Here is a 16,954-nt window from a genome sequence, read left to right on the forward strand (position 1 = left end):
TGTGATGTTGTGGATTGAGTTATTGATGCAGTTGCGGAGGTAGACCACTAGTCTGTGCTGTGCACCAGAACATACTGTGATTCTTGAGAGGCTTACGGTAATATCACATTGTGCTCTTTGTATGTGTGTAATGCACAGCGGGAGCAACATTTCTGCATCTACCATATCCTTACAAACACTTAAACACTGTCGTGCTTTAATTCAGCAATTCACGTATACACATTTCATGTGCTCAGCACGCTCGTGGACGGTTATTTTTCAAAAATGGGGTTTAGTTAATAGGAAATCTGCATGTGAATCCTGAAAGTAATTTGTCCTGCTTTATTTGTCAAAAAAAGACTAAAGATAAAACAACACAAATCTGACCTCGTAAAGAACATGTCAACAAGAAATGCTAAATGATCAAATGGCACTTCTTCAGGAATTCTATGCAGGATTTACGGTTTAAAAGTGTCCAAGACCGTTTACAAAACATTTTCATTGACCGTAATGCTAGATGACAGACGAAGAAGTCACTTTGATAAGTGATTTTCTCTGTACACCGCCACCAAAGCATATTTCAGATCAAAAAATCAAGATGTGAACGTTAATTTGAGGCATTAAATTAAAGATTAGATTAATGGCCTGGCGAAGCCAGCTGCCTTGATATTTCATGACAAATTAAGAGGATAAAAGACCTGCAGTTGATTCCAAGTATTGAACTTCCCTTTCTGTCTATGGTAACTCTTTATGTGAGGTCCGATTAGAGTCAGTGCACGTGAAGGGATTGTTTTCCACTAGTGTTTATTGATGATGTGAATGTTGATAGAAGTAACAGGATGAACTGTGAAGTGTACAGAGCTATACTCTCTGCTCAGATTCAGTCACTTGCTGCAAAACTGATCTGACAGTGGAATGGATAATGACCCAAAGCAAACTGCAAAAGAGTGTCTAAAGGCAAAGGAAATGGAACATTTTTCAACAGACAAATCAGTCACCTGATCGAGCCCACAAACAATCAGCAACCAAGTATACGTTAACCAACTATAACCAAGTAACCAACTATACTTATATTTAAAACGATGTTTGTTAGCCTCTAAAAATTGGGAGTCTTTGTATAGAAATGGATACAATTCCTCAACAGTGAATGCTTTTGTTCAGTCTGATTTACAATCCTCTGTAGTTGTTCACAGTGGTAAAATTAGCTGCTGGACTTAACCATGCTTGGAGACCAGCGTCCATTTAGAAAATGTCCAGTGTGAAAATTTGATATCTTTTACAGAGTTAGAGATGCATCATTCATATGATTAATGAATAACTCTGATTTCAGAATTCATATATGCCCAAACCTGCAGTTTTTGTGAAACTTTTTTAGTTATGTTTCCATTACAGATCATAAACCTGACATCGACTTAGTTGTTGTTACTGACCCTTGTTTCACTATCGTGTAAACTCACCTTCAGAATCTAAACTCCAGTGGAGGCTTTAAAACATTTAGGGAAATAAAGTGTCACACTGACCTCTTGTGTGAATTTAATTGTATTGCAGTTGCCCACGTGAAAAGACAAACTTTATTTTGGAAAGTTGTTTGTCATGACTGAGGTGGTGGTGAAAATTCATTCACGAGGGAGGTTTCTATTTAAACGCTCATCTCTGATTTTGTTGATGTTTACACTCGGATCAATGTTAGCTAAAAGTCTCAATTTAACATTAAAAATACAAAATATTAAACTAGAACAACAGAAGAATCAATTGTTTCTGCTTATACTATGATTAGAAAACATTTTACTGTTGATATCAAAAGAAGAAAGAAATGTGAAACTTCGACCGTTCTACAAGCAGTCGTGAACTTCAAAACATAAATGCATAAGTATCCAAAGGGCAGTTTTGAAATGGATCACAAATTCGCTGCAGCACAGTATAATGCTTGCTGTATGACAAACTGTGTAAATGCAGCTTAGAGGCTTTTGCAGGTCTTGAACTGGTTGGTGTGTTGCACTCCCCACGGGGCACATAAGGAAGCCTAAAACGCCTATATCAGCAAATGAGAAGTGCTGAATGAGACAGAATCTGGGCCTTCGCTTTACTCTGAGTAGCACTCTATTAATTGTTAACATGCTGGAGGTAAAAGAAAAACACCAACGAACAAAACACTCAATACAATAAAGGCATTCATAAGAGACCTACTTCTCCATGAGAGATGTTTGTTCCCAACCTCTTTGTTCACTTTCTTTAGTTTCCTAAATTGAGGCTGGTTGCAATCTCTGCATCTCTGGCACACCAACTGAATTGAACTTGCAGCCAGAGCAACTCTTGGAAAGATTAAAGGACTGTTTGAATCGTGCCATAAAACACTGTTTCTCAAAGTGATGTCAGGGGTTCCCTAGGGTTCCACGACCCATATCTAAGTGGTCCAAAGAAAAATGTGCTATAAATTATAGAATTGTGCTGCAATATTAAAAGGTGCATGTCTGAAGATTACAACAACACAAAAATACTGTGCTACATTATCTTTGGGGCAATACAAATGTATATGATCATGAGACATCTGCGTTATGCTTTTTTGAATAAACTGACCGTAATTTTTGCATGAAACTTAAAGGTAAAAGGGAAATATGTGAAAGGCAGTGCTGGCCTGGGAAAGAAGTGGACTTTTAGACTGGTGCTACATAGGTTGTTGTTGAGTATTAGTTGTCTGTGATGTTTGCAAACCCTGTTTTGCATATCAAACTCAATGCAAATGCTCCACTCAAGCTCAAAGAGTGCGAAGAAAAAGAGAGATAGAAGTGGAAAAGCAGTGTACAGAAGGCAGATTGTGTTAAAGGCAAGATTAGGGACCCGAGGTGTTTCAGGAACAGGGAGATAAACTACCTTAAAACTTCTTTTTGAGAGTGAGGAATACCTTATCTGCAATTTTGTGCGTGTTGTGATAATGTGTAGGCAAAATAATTCAGCTTTTGCGGTATGTAACAAAATTTCTTTTTCCACTTCAAAGCACATACTAATCAGGCACTGACGCTGAAGTGATAGCAAGGCTTGTTTGGGAGCTACGGTTAGAACAGCAGGGCTTTTTTTATGGCATACCTTTTGGACAGCAAACTTGATTGACTGAGTTTTAACTTTCAAAGCTACTCAGACTTTGACTTTTGTTTTCTCTTCCCCATTTGCCACCAATTAGTTTTCACTTTTGATGCCTTGATTTTGCTGTTGGATTCTTCTTTTGTAGTCTGAAGTGCAAAGACAAGAGCTACTGCTTTTACAGTTAGCCTTTAGTTCCTTATATATTTTGTACTTCGACAGTGGCTTGCTTTTTCAGGCCAGGAAACTCCTCCTGCTTCCCTCTAAGTACTCTGGTTCATTGATTTAATTGGTGGAAGTTAGTCGATGATACAGCGATAGACTGATGGTTCATCTAATCACCTGTCAGTGCTCTGTTTTTGCCAAGGAATTTCCAAATGGAGATTTCCTGGCACTCCCATGTAACAACCCATCTGCATGTCATGCAGGCCGTATGTCATTTTTTCCTCTATTATACTTGGATTTTCCATTAATCAGTCTACAGCATAGAAAGAAAAGTGACTCCATTTGGGCTGAGTGTTGTATATTAATCTTGGTCTCGAGGCATTTCACTGAGACTTTTTCCCACATAATCCTACTTTATCTCCTATGAAGTTAACTTCTAATCTTCTTCTTTCAGCTACTTCCCTCAGGGTTCGTCGCAGCATCCCCTCATCTGTCTCCATCTCAGCCTATCCCTAGCATCCTCGCCCTGTCACAATAACAGCTCTGCATGTCTTCCTTCACTCCATCCATGAACCTCCTCTGTGATCTTTTTATCTTTAACATCTGTTGCCAGTATATCCACTATCCCTCCTCTGCACATGGTCAAACAATCTGAGCCTTGCCTCTCAACCTTTGTCTCGCTAAAACTAACCTGACCATTCATTCACACTCATTTCCAACCTGAAAATCTGATCATCTTCAACTCTGATAACTCCAGCCTCCTTTTGTTTTCAGAGCCATGATTTCCAAAACATACATCATTGCAAGTCTGTCATCTTTTAAACCTTCCTTTTCACTCTTACTGTCCCTCTGTCATAAATCACCCCCAACACTCATCTCCATCTCCTCCGCCATGCCTGCACTCTAATTTTCACCTCTCGTGCACTGTCCATTGCTTTAGATGATTGACCCCAGTTATATAAACTTGTCCACGAGCACTACTTCTGCTCCTTCTGTCCGGCTGTCCATGTCTCATTCACACTTTCATTCCTCTTCTTTCCAGAACATACCGCCACCTCTCCAGGCTCTCTTCCATTCGCCCCCTGCTCTCACTCATCACAATGTCTTCTGCAAATGTGATAGTCCAGTGACGTTGACACTGTGAAGTTTAAGGATTATAAATGGGAATGAAATGCTGGATTGTGTTTGTGAGACACCATCACAAGAAACATGGCTGTATTGTTTGTTTTAGGTTTAGGAGCCTTTAAATAACTATCGAATATCTTTCTGCCGAAGTATCTATCAAAAAAGGCAAACAGTGCATCACAAGTAGACACATTTGCATCTTTAATTAGATTTCTGGTGAAATGTTAGTTTTTGTTCATTTATTTATTTGTTTGAAAGCAGAGGAAAGTGCTCTCAAACTCCTGAGTCAGAGTTCAGTGAATTCAGAATATTTTAAATTATAGTGATATTTTTCTTTTTTGCTTTGGTGTTTTTGAATTCACCCATCAAATAATATTCCATTAAACCCTAGAGCTGTTTAGGACAACTTCTCCAAGAATTTGGCAGCGTAATGCTTTTGCTGGAATTAAAAATGGCTCAGGAAAATGACAGGTTGCATAAGTGTGGAATTTTATATCTGTAGTGAAAACATGTACTGCGTGACTCAGGCTGAGAGAGCACTTGTCTGTGCCAGACAAACTGTAGGCCAGCATTTCGAAGTCAGAGAGGGCAAATGCAAATAAAAACCAATGTTAAGCCTGTAAAAAGCACTCCAGTGAGATTGGTTGAGTTTAACACACACAAAAAAAAAAAAATAGTTCTGCTCACAATGCTCAAATATTAACGCAAATAAATGACAAATGGAAAAGTATTTACCACACACTGATGTAGAAAAGCTTTGCCTGGCGTGTGTTTATTTGCATGTGTCTGTGTTACGCAGGGCTAGGACCACTTGACCACTCTAAGCCGAAGGGTTTCACCGTGCTGACTGCAGTTTTTCTGCACCTACACTCAGCAACCAGTCTTGAAGTTCCACTGTTTCGATCACTTTGAATTCTCGCCGTACTGGAGCTGAACGGCGACCTGTGACTTGACGGCACATCGTGTAGCACCTTCGAGATCGTGAACACATTCGCAACAATCGCTTCCTCTGATGCAGCACTCAGGAAGCACAAAACCTCAATATTCTGAGCCTTTTGCAAAATCTACCTGCTTTAAATGGCAAAAAATAAAAATAAAAATTGGGAATTGAGATTTTTGTGCTTTGCAAGAGTTGCTGCTTTTTATTATGTAAAGCTGCTATGGGAAACGTAGATTTTAGGGACTTGGGCACTTAACAGACTGAGATTAAATCAGCTGTTTTTAATACATTTTTAAAGTCTGTCAACCTTTGGAATGACCACGACTTCTGAACTGATTACTTCAAACATGTGTTTGATCTTCATTCATGCCCAAACACCCTGAATCCTACACTTCCCCTAATGCAGCTTTCCTCTCTATACAAACTCCCACAGCCCTCAAACACAGCCGCACCAGTTTGTAATGCAAGCTCTCTCATATAAGCTTCTTTCTAAAAATGTTCCCCCTGAGCCACAGAAGACATTATAAAATATTTTCACAGGAGCACTCCTCCTCATTACGAGCGAGCTGACCTTCAGATGTGGTACTGTATCTGTGAAATGGCTTTTTAACTTAGTCCTGATTTAATGGTTTCTTAAACTACTGTCCCAGCCCTAGCATTTGTGTGTGTGTGTGTGTGTGTACTGTATTTTTGTGTGAGTGCTTTGACCCTCCTTAATCTGTTTGAGACTGCTCAGGTCACTTGGGCCAGCCTTAGAAACTCACTGGCACCTGGAAGGAGAAGCAAATAGATGTTAACAATTTAAACTCCTGGCAAATTCGGGAAAGCTCCGGTCCTCGGACTGGATCACAGCCCAGCGAAGCGAGAGGCAGCGGAAGCCTGGTTGGCTGCCATTAAGAGAAGCCAAGCGTGTTTGGCAGATAGCGAGTGCAGCCAGCACTGTTGACAAGGGCCCGCTAAGTGGCCCGGACCTTCTGCAAATGAGCAGGAAGGATCAATAGGAAAACTCCTACACTACAGCGGTAGGAGCACTTGCATGGCTCTTACATCCCTCTTGACATCATGAAGGATACTAGACTGTCTTTGTGTTTGGATGTATGTGACAGAAAGATAATTGAGGGAATGATATTTTTTCCTTTACCGGATGAACAGTAAGAGAAAATACACACATCTGCATGTTTTTTTGTTTTGTTTTGTTGTTTTTTTTGTTTTACAAGGAAAACACCCACACACCCACACGATGTTCGAACATTGTACTTTCCCCCCAATGAGAATAGTTCCTCAAACCAAAGACGCATCTCTGGAGAGATAATACATTCATTCCAAGCAATGGCGATGAAGATTACAATATCTTGATAGACAAACAGGTTAATTACTTCATGGCTAAAACCTGAGTTATTCCAAAGTATTTCCATATGAAATTGCACAACAATGCACATCAAAAATAAATGATGCATTATTTCTCTTGTAATAGAGTAATTTGCATGACTGAAGCTATGCTAATATATTAATGTGATATATACACACATCAACGTATGGTTTATTTAGTATTTTACTCTGGGGTCTGAGATTATTTGGGAGGTCCAGTCAAAACACAGAACCACAGTATGACAGAATGAATTTCAGGAAGTTTTCTGACGCGCATCATCAGCTTCAAAAATGAAGTCCTTGCAACAGAGGAGTGTGACTCTAATGGTATTTCTTTTGTACACATTTGACATATGGATTTTGCTTTCAAACTCAAGAGGCAGACAGATTTGTTTGCCATGATGCAAACAAATCCAGCTCTCTCTCGCTCCCCCCCCCCCCTTTTATGTTGATTTGGCCTTTTTTTCCCTGTTAGTCGGTGACCTTTCTTTTTGAAAACGAGGAAGAGCGGAGGCACAGCATAATTTAATTCATCTTCAGCCCCTTGGTCTACTATTGCCTTCCCTCTTCTCCCAGCCTCTCAAGGGTGAACGCGGGTATGACTGTTTGTGTCGAGTCGGCGGGCCGAGCACTACAGCTGAGCAATGTTCAAATGCTGGATCAGTTTTAACAGGTTCCTCGTGGCACTGGAGGGCTCCGCTGCACCATTGATCCAGATGTCTTTGTCACAAAAAATCCTCATAGTCCAACAGCTTGGAGTGTTGCCTCGTCTTCCAAAGGCGGTAGAGGCGGAAGTCAAAGTACGCCTCGATCATCTCTTTGCCTGAGTAGATAGGATAGGATCATTAAAACAAAGACATGAAGTTTAACATACTATAAGAAAGATATCTGTTTTGGGGTTAGAAAACTGGGTGCCAGGTATCTTTATGGGGTCCATCTGGATAGAATAAGGTTTGGGTTTCCTATGAAAATAGGAAATAGGTGGATTGCGTGTTTCTCTAGCCAGGTATGCTTTGACAGTATCTGCAGTGTGTGCGGGGCCACGGTCATGCTGAGAAAGGAAGCTGCTGCCGTTCATACCCTTTCTACAAATGCTACCTTTTTCCATTCATAATTCTATCAATTATGACAAAATCCCCAACAGCAGTGGCTGAAAAGTCAGTTCAAACCATGACGGTGCCTCCACCGTGTTTTTATAGATAGCTGTAGACGCTCACTGTTGTACCTCGTCTAACCTCCTCTTTACTGTTAATGACAATCTGAAACAAAAATTTCACATTTGGATTCATCACTCCACTGACTTTTCGATCCAGTGCTTGTGTAATTTTGCATACTTCAATCTTTTGTATTGTTCCTCCTTCTTTAAGTATGGCTTCTTGGCAGTCTCACTTCCATTAAGCCACTTCTAATAAGGTTTTTGCAAATAGTAGGAATAACTGAAGAGCCAGAGATGTCTCTCGAGAATTATTGCTCAGGGCCACTTTAAAAATGACAAGAAAGTCTGGCTCCTTGGAAGTAAAATAGGAGGAAATGAGGGAAAGCTCACGACTTCTACACAGCATTATACTACCGGTACTATAAAAATGAACCTTAGCCAGAAAAGCAAATCCTGTTTGATAAATGAGAGGTGTGGATTTTCAGAGCAGTGGGCTTTAAGGAGGCAGGAGAAGTGTAATGACAGATGCTTTCATTGTTTTTGATTTGTTTAGATAAAGAGAATCTATATCTCAGCCTTTGTTTGTTGCTGATTTTCTTGCTATCAGTAATTGTGGTAAACAACAATCTGAAAAGAATTTGCTGCTCTTAGACATTAAAACTTGGAGTTTAAGAGTTTGCTAATAATCAAAATGCAATCAAGGACACAACTTTGATTTCTGCTGTAGAACCATTTCTTTGTCTTTGCTTTAGGGTACTTTACATTTGTATATGCCGATGCTGATGCCTTTTTAGAACAAATGTAAAGGAAATCTGGAACTGGGTGTAAGTAAAATGCTCTAAATGTTCCTGGAGATGAGAACAGGCTTGTTTTTAATACTGATTGTGATACTGAATACTGTACATCCGTACTCCCACATGAGGCTAGAAAGGAGATGTGCAGGTCTCCAAGTGCTCAGTAACAGCACTGGACTGGGTGCTGTGCAAAGTTTGGAGTAGGAAATCTAAAAAAATGAGTTGCATTAAACATCACTTTAACACCAAAACATCAAGAAGCCACCCTAACAGAAGAGGAAGATTATAAATAAAACGCAAGTGATTATTAAAGAAGAAATTAAACAAAAAGGAGATGACTGTGAAAATAAATCAGATTTTTAAAATGAGGGAACAGCTGTTTGAGTAAATTCCTTGTGCAGTTGTTAAAGCAGGACAGATGGCACGTGTCCGTATCATTTCATATTTACCAGACGTATCGCACACTTCTGTGTGTGCGCAAGTCCCTCTACAGCACACGTTTGAGTGCGTTGGGATGTTTGTGTGGACCTACCCTGTGCAGACAGCTCCAGCGGTGACTCGAACTCAACAGAATAAGGCCTCATCAGATTCTTCAGCTTCTGGAACAGCTGTTGAGTTGAGATAAGAGAGCAAACACCAATTAATCGCATTTCACTTGACTACACTTGCAGAGGGGTCGTCTGCATCGCCTGACAAGCTCACAAACACAGAAAAACAACAGGAGGATTGCAATAAATTCAGCTTCATATGGCCAAAGACACAAATGCACACTCAGAAAGACAAACATCAATTCCCAGCTTTAAATTTACACGAGATTTTTGAATTTTTGATCACAACTGATGGATTACTGAACAAGAAAACAATCACTAGTCGCCACCTTAATTACCTTATAGCACCAATGTGCTGCTGTCTGTTTCAGAAAAAGAGAATCTCTCTTTTTCTAACACGGGAGATCCTTCATGACCAAATTCAGGCAAGAAACTTAAAGAGCAAGAAAAGCATTTCTTTTCCACTTTATGATGTGTTATCACTTTATCATGTGATTTTGTCGTGCAAATCCTGTGTTGTGGCTAACTGAAGCCATGCGGTGTATTTATGTGTTACAAATACTTCTGTTTTTTTCTAAGTGTTTGCGTTGTGCAGTCTGGAGTGAAGCATCTAGGAAAATATGTAGCTGTTTACAAAGGGACTGAAACGGGAGCCAAGATAATTCCATTAAAACTTTGGATAAACAGGCAGCATGGATGATGTGCTGTTCAGTGGCTACAGAACAGAAAACAGTAAATGAGATGTTAATTCTGATTTGCCAAACATATGAACAGTTTTGTGTGGAAAAACCTGACCACCTTCCCATCAACCATCATCACTGCCCAGCCTCATCAATGTTTTTGTGTCAGCAAATCCATGCTGCTAGGTTGGAGGCTCTCATAGCATCATAGAGCATAATGAATAAAAGTGTTCAACTGATGTTGGCAGTGTTTAAACAGAGAAACACTGAGACAGGAAGCAAATGCAGATCTCAAAACTATACCAAACCCCTGGAAAAAAGGACTTTGTGTTGTTTTGAATTCACACACTGGTGAAAGCAATGTTCATATTTGTCTGTTTGTTTGTCAGGGTGTATATTTCACCGCTGTGCAGACTGTCCAACACTGGAGAGATCCACTAAGCATTTTGGCAGACATGACTGGAACAGACAGTTAGGTCAGACTAACACCGCTGGTTAGAGTTTATATCTGTGTCTGCATCTGTGCATGCCATCATGTTTGTATTTGTGTATGTGTGTGTGTCTATTTGTGTGTGTGTGTGTGTAAATAATTATTTATGTGATTATTTATTAGGGAGGAGGAGATATGTGTGTATATGGCTGGCTTTGTGTCTTAGTTGTTCACATCAGCTAGAGGGGTGCGGTATCATTCAGCATTTGTGTTATTCAGCTCTATCCATTAACATTACTCAGAATGAGATAATAGCTGCACAGGTGGAAGAGGAGATGAGGAGAAAACAAGAAAGCCAGCGGGGCTGCACACTGATCAGACAAAGAGGCATATAAACAGACACAAGGAGCAGATATGAAAGCAGTGGGCGGCAAACAGAAAATGAGTACAGAGAGAGGGAGAAGAGACAAGATTGGGCAGGAGTGACTGTAATGGTAAGAAACAAACCATCCCAAGTTATGAAATCAGTGCTATTTATATATAGAACTCATTTATATATATAACTATGATCGGTTCTACTTTAACACGATGTGCCTGGGATTTACTGATGAGCACTGCATCTTACGCATTTCTTTTCACCAAAATTCACACTAACAGAAGCGTTGTGCATTATCACATCATTCGTATATTGATACCATTAATAGCTTGATAGCTATATATAACAGAGCTGACTGATATATCGTCCGATATTTGCTGTTTGCCGATTTTTACTGATGTTGCAATCATGCGATGAGTGTCGTTGTTGCATAGTTTTCATCTTATACCTGAAGGAATTCTGCAACATCCTTGATGTCGACAAGTGGTGATTGGGCTGAACTAGTTCTTAGAACTTTCACTTTATCTTCACAGACTCCTTCAATACTCTTGGCATGTATTTAAATACACAAAAGGACTAGACCTCACATATTAGTGACTAAGTAATGTTATGTTTTTTAAGGTGCTTTTTGTACAACTAACTGTTTGATCACATTAGACATTAGTTACTAAGCTAACAACCCATGTGCTTTAAGGAGCAAGAATTTCACGTTATTTCAGTAAAACTTTAAGCTGACTAGTAAGACTACCGGTACTAACTACCTGCTACTAGCAAGACTATTCACTCAATAAGTAACAATGTGAAATATTAATTTATTCAACATTCTTATCTACTATCCACTGTCTGTAAATCATAAAGAAAACCACCTGACCAAAGTTCAATAAAAGTTAATGTTGCTGGAGAGCTGATGGACTTCCTCCAATAGCGTCTCCAATCCTCTGTTCTCCTAAAAATCAGCATTGTCAGTGGAGATTGCTATCGCTCAATAGTAAAATTTTACATATTCAAATAAATGTAATTTACATTTACATTCACATAAATTTAAATGATACATTTGTAAGAGCTGTTGTGATGGATTCCAATACAAATGATTAAAACTGTGACTGAGTATTAGATGAATATTTGGGCGTTTCTACAGTATTCTAGCCTATACGAGTAAACCTGCTAATTAGAAGTGAGGAAAGCATGGATAATATTGATTTGTTTCTACAATTACTGCACTCATTTTGCTGTGAGTTTGTGTAGTAGTGATCTAAATACCTTCTCGCCATTGGGGTTACCCAGGACATAGCATCCCATTATGTGGATCAGGTTTGGTTCTGGATTGACTTTACTCATGAAGCGACTGAGTCTCCTCCAGAATCTGAACAAATTCAAAGAGTACAGTTACATGGGATAATGCTTTAATAAAGAACACAGACAGGCTGAAAAATGCAAAGTAAAATGGGCAAGCATTTAAAATCAAATGCAACATTCAGACAAGCCAGATTCAAGACATGATTTGTATAACAAACAAATGTGATCAAGTCAAAATGTTCCCCTGTACAAGAAGAATAACAATAGATGGTGCACATAAATGCAAAAAATTGTAGAGATAGTGCTGCATGGTCCCAGAGGAACATCGCTGATTTGGTCAAGTGGGAGAGCATTCAAAGAAAGAGTATTAAAAGAGCATTTACATATACTTGTTATATGAACCTTAAACACACAATGAAAGTTATTAACTTATCATGAGCTCTATGTGCTTTTTTCATTTGCATTGCTTAAGAGCAATGGCAATGGTTAGCTGTTTGTCATGTTTTCTGTATTTATGTAAGTGCAGTTAGGCCCATCATTTGTTGGAACAGTCATTATAGTTTTGCCACTGTATTCAGTGGAGTACAATTTTAAATCAAACAGTCAATGTAATTGAAGTACAAACTTTACAGCTTTAATTTAAGGGTTTTTACAAATGTATTGCATTAACTATTTAGAAATTACAGTCATTTTTATACACAGTGCCTCCATTTTCAGAGGCTCAACATTAATTGGAAAATTAATTGACAACCAGTTTCATAGCCAGCACTTGTCACTGCCTTCATGAATGGAAATACAGAGGGTTTACAACTACTGGTTACATTCAAGAGCTGGTTTTGGCCAGAAACCTCTGGAAAGAGCTCGCACAGTGGTGAAAAAATTCTTTGGACGGATTAAAAACAAGATTAACTTCTAGCAGAATGATGGGAAGTGAAAAGTATGTAGAAGCAAGGAATAACTTATGATCCAGAGCATACCACATTATCTGTCAAACATGGAGGAGGCAATTATATGGCATATATGGCTGCCAGTGGAGCCGGGCCAATAGTGTTTATTGATGATGTGACTGCTGACAGAAGCAGCGGGATAAATTCTGAAGTATACAGGCCTATACTCTCTGCTCAGATTCAGCCAAATGCTGCAAAACTGATCAGATGGTGCTTCACATTGCAAATGGATAATGACCCAAAATATACTGCAAAGGCAACGCAAAAGTTTCCCAAAGCTATCAGATATTCTTCAATGGCCAAATCAGTCACCTGATCTCTACTCAATAGCAGGTTTTCAGTTATAAGATACAAACCTGAAGGCAAAGAGACCCACAAACATGCAACAAGTAACAGAACAAATCGAAGTGAGGAAACAGTATTTGGTGATGTCCTGTACACTGTCTGAGAGACAATCAATGACTTCCCGTCAAAGTACTGAAAACAATCCTTATATTAGAACTTATGTTGGTTTGTCCCGTTAATTTTGATCCTCTGAAAACGGAGAACAAATTCCTAAAAAATTTAATACGTTTTTTGGGTAAAAACTCCTGAATTAAAACTGATAGTCTGCACTTAATTGTTGTCGTGTACAGAGGCAAAACTAAAGAAACTGTTCCTTTGTTCAACAATTTATGGAGATAAAATGTATTTAACCATTAAATAAAGGTTAAAAGAAAAAAGCATGCACTGGCTTATGGCCATGCTTTATAAGATGTGGTAAATAAATAGGAATTGTTGCACTATTCTACATTACTGTGGCATAAACTAATATTCATTAAGGAGAGATGGACCCTAATGTCCAGAACTAGCTTACTGGCTCATGTCCTCCTCTTTTTCCACCTTAGCAAACGTTGCCACTTTATTCTTCAGTAAATACAGATGACCAGGGCCTCCCTGCAAAAAAAGTATACAGTATGTTATAGATCCTCAAACCGAAGCCAAGCTAAACCAAATACATGCATATTATTCATCGTCCCTTTACTATCCATGAAATTCATTTTCAGAAATAATTTCATTCAAAAAGGGATATCGTTGTGGAAAAATACACTATGTACAATACATAAATGCGTGCTTTAGGGTAGGACAGTTAATAAGTAAAATATTCAATTTTAATAGGAATAAAATTCTTGTTCCTCACTTGACAAAAGATGAGCATCCTCCAGAACTTGCTTCCTCTCCTGTAAGCTGTGAGCTTCTTGTCTATTTCCTCTGTGAGCAAGAGGGGGAAAGGGAGGGATTGATGTGAATGACAGGGACCGAGAGAGGGAGAGAAAAAAGAAAAGCGAAGCGACGTGTAAGAATGTAGGAAGAGAGGAAGAACACAAAGAAAATCCCAGGAGGGTGAGTTCAACTACAGGTGTAGTAATAGACAGCGGAGACACAAACAGAAGATGTAATTTAAATTGAACTCAACACTGTGTTCTTCAGGCAAATGAAAATCTGTATGTATCTGTAAAAACATCCATGGGCATCCTTGTACCTTCTATATGAGAGCTCTAATCAATGCAGAGATCATTATTACATTAGGAAACTCTGGAGAATGTGACTGTAAATGCCTCAGTGTTCAGAGGGGAGAAATCCATTGCAGCACTAAACAGTTTCTAAATAAATAAGCCACATTAGCCAAATCTAAGTTAATTTCTAGAGATTTGAAAGCAAGTAAGGTTTATCCACAAGATATTTGTGTGACCTTTAACTCCACAGGCAACACTATAAAGTAAAGATGCCTGTTTTCTATTTCACAGGAAGGAATTGACCTCATGTTTTATTCTGTTTATTCTGACAGGATGTTATGTAAGTCTTTTGTATCTATACAAATTTCATTATTCATCATGTCACTTGTTAAACATTTACTTTCAGGCTCAAAAATGTTTGGCAGTAGATGTATTTCATACACATAGTTTTATATTCCAATAGTGAAGTTTTGATTGTAGAAAGAAAGTGAGAATTAGAAAATAATAAAGAAGAAATAGTGAAGGTGAAAATGGCAGAGAAGAACACGCACCCCACAGAAATACTCACCCAAAATATCATCAAAAGTTGCATGTTCATGGTCCTGAAGAAAATGAAAATTACACAAAACATCTTAGCAAAGGCAGTTTGCATGGTTGATATATGTGTATATTTTAGTGTGACTTTCTGTAGTTCTTGTCTACTGTATGTTTCGGTGCATTCCACTCACATAGAGGATGGGAATGATGGAGGGGTCGTCCCTACGGATTATGGTGGGAATGTACTCGGCCTTGGGGACCTTAGAAGAGATCAGCTAAACATGAAGCAGAAACAGCAGAGGAGCGGAAACTTGTTAGTTTCGATGTAAGATGGAAAAGTACAAGAATTAATACAAAGAGAAAAGAGGAAAAGGCAGAATTTCTTATCGTACGCTTATATTTTATTACAACTATGCCCTAGGTAATATTCTACAGATGTAATAAAGATGTAGATTTTGTATATGTCTTAATTACTAGAGAATAAAAACAAAACAAGAATGATTATAATAATTTTAATGTACACTCACTGGCTACTTTGTATTCCTCTTCAATTGTTTCTAATCAGCCAATCACAAGGCAGGCCAATCAGCCTATCCGATTATTGTTGCTGACCATAGCCATCACTTTATGACCAAGGCGTACTCATGTTGATGATGGCTACAGCTCAAATCATCTCAAGCTGGTTTCTTGAACAGGGCAGTGACTTCATTTCACTCAAATGGCCTCCACAGCCAAAAATCATCAACCCAAATAAGCACATTTGGGATGTGGTGGCGATATGGGAGATTTGCATCAAAGATGTGCAGCCATTCAATCTACAGCAACATTGTGATGTGATCATGTCAACACTGATCAAGCTATCAAAGAAAAGTTTCAAACGGCTTGTTGTTTCAGTACCAATAAGCATGTAGGCAGTTACATGGTTAAAATAACTAATTCAGTTCCTTGTGAACAAAACCAACAGGACAGAAAACAATAACCAAGGATGATGCACCCATATAACGTTCCCTTATGGATCTCTTACCATGATTTTGGGAGGTATAAAGTCATCTCCCTCACATGCCAGCCTCTCCATCTCCCTTTCCTCCTCCCAGTCTATATTGTCGTCGAGACCTCCTTCATCCAGAGTGCCACAAGAGGTCTGCAGGTCTCCACCTGCAGAAAATGTAAGATAAAGAAGGTCTGAGATAATAGAGTGTAAGCAAGTTGTTGGAAGTTGGGTGAGAGGCAAGAAAGGTGACAGAGAAAGAGAAACTCGGGGAATGAAGGATGGATGTGTCCAGGAAGTGAAGCAAGGTGAGTGCGGGGGAGAGAGAAAGGATGGAGCTGTTAATGATGGCAATGGCATACAAAAATGACAGGTGGAATAGGAAAAAGCAGAGAGTAGCAAAAACAATGGGGAAAAAAAAGAAAATGACTGATGGGAAGCATAGCAGCAAGATTTCAGGTGTCAACTACAAAAAATGGGCTAGAAAAATCAAACTTAGTCTGGAGACCGGTTATTGTAAAGCAGGGACATGTTACAGGACACATATCGAGTACAATAATTATCCATATGTTTAATTAGTTCTAAAATTGTTGACTAAATATCCACGTACAAATGTTTGGTGGCCAGTGCTGTTACATGTCTCTTCTGATCAATGTCCAAAAATGAGCATATTAACCTTTCATTCTATTAAATTCTATATTGGACCTGTGTTACCACTGAAATGTGAAACACAGTATTGAATAATGCAATGCTGTAATGTTTGTTGGCCAAATAATTACCTGCCTGTTCACAAACAGAGGGATTTATTTATGGGGTTAATAGTTAATAACTGTAATGATGCTCACTCACATCTTTTCTCGGAAGGTTAAAATCTTCCATATTTATTAATACAGAAACACTTAGGCTCGTTCACACTGATCCACCCATGTTGTGGCTGAAACCTTTGTAGGTCCCAATATTTGGCTTGGTTTATTACATCTGAGATTTTTGTACCAGTGGACATTTGTTGGACATCAAGTCAGGCTTGTGTGTGTTTTGTCTATGTTGCTTG

General features: G+C 38.8%; 1 protein-coding gene across 3 annotated transcripts in view; it reads right to left on the minus strand.

Moving 5' to 3' along the window:
- Nucleotides 1-4,553: 4,553 nt before the first annotated feature.
- nsmfa (NMDA receptor synaptonuclear signaling and neuronal migration factor a) overlaps nt 4,554-16,954 on the minus strand; it is a 45,705-nt gene continuing 33,304 nt past the window's right edge. For all 3 annotated transcript variants that reach the window (XM_082539728.1, XM_082539727.1, XM_082539726.1), the window contains 8 exons: nt 15,940-16,070; nt 15,107-15,190; nt 14,947-14,980; nt 14,063-14,133; nt 13,739-13,818; nt 11,900-12,002; nt 9,138-9,213; nt 4,554-7,478 (listed from right to left, as the gene is read on the minus strand). In XM_082539728.1, the coding sequence (XP_082395854.1) occupies nt 7,381-7,478; nt 9,138-9,213; nt 11,900-12,002; nt 13,739-13,818; nt 14,063-14,133; nt 14,947-14,980; nt 15,107-15,190; nt 15,940-16,070 (677 nt within the window). In that variant the 3' untranslated portion in view covers nt 4,554-7,380. The remainder of the gene's footprint in view (nt 7,479-9,137; nt 9,214-11,899; nt 12,003-13,738; nt 13,819-14,062; nt 14,134-14,946; nt 14,981-15,106; nt 15,191-15,939; nt 16,071-16,954) is intronic.

Source organism: Aulonocara stuartgranti, assembly GCF_965226115.1.
Source record: "Aulonocara stuartgranti genome assembly, chromosome: 7".
Classification (NCBI taxonomy): Eukaryota; Metazoa; Chordata; class Actinopteri; order Cichliformes; family Cichlidae; genus Aulonocara; species Aulonocara stuartgranti.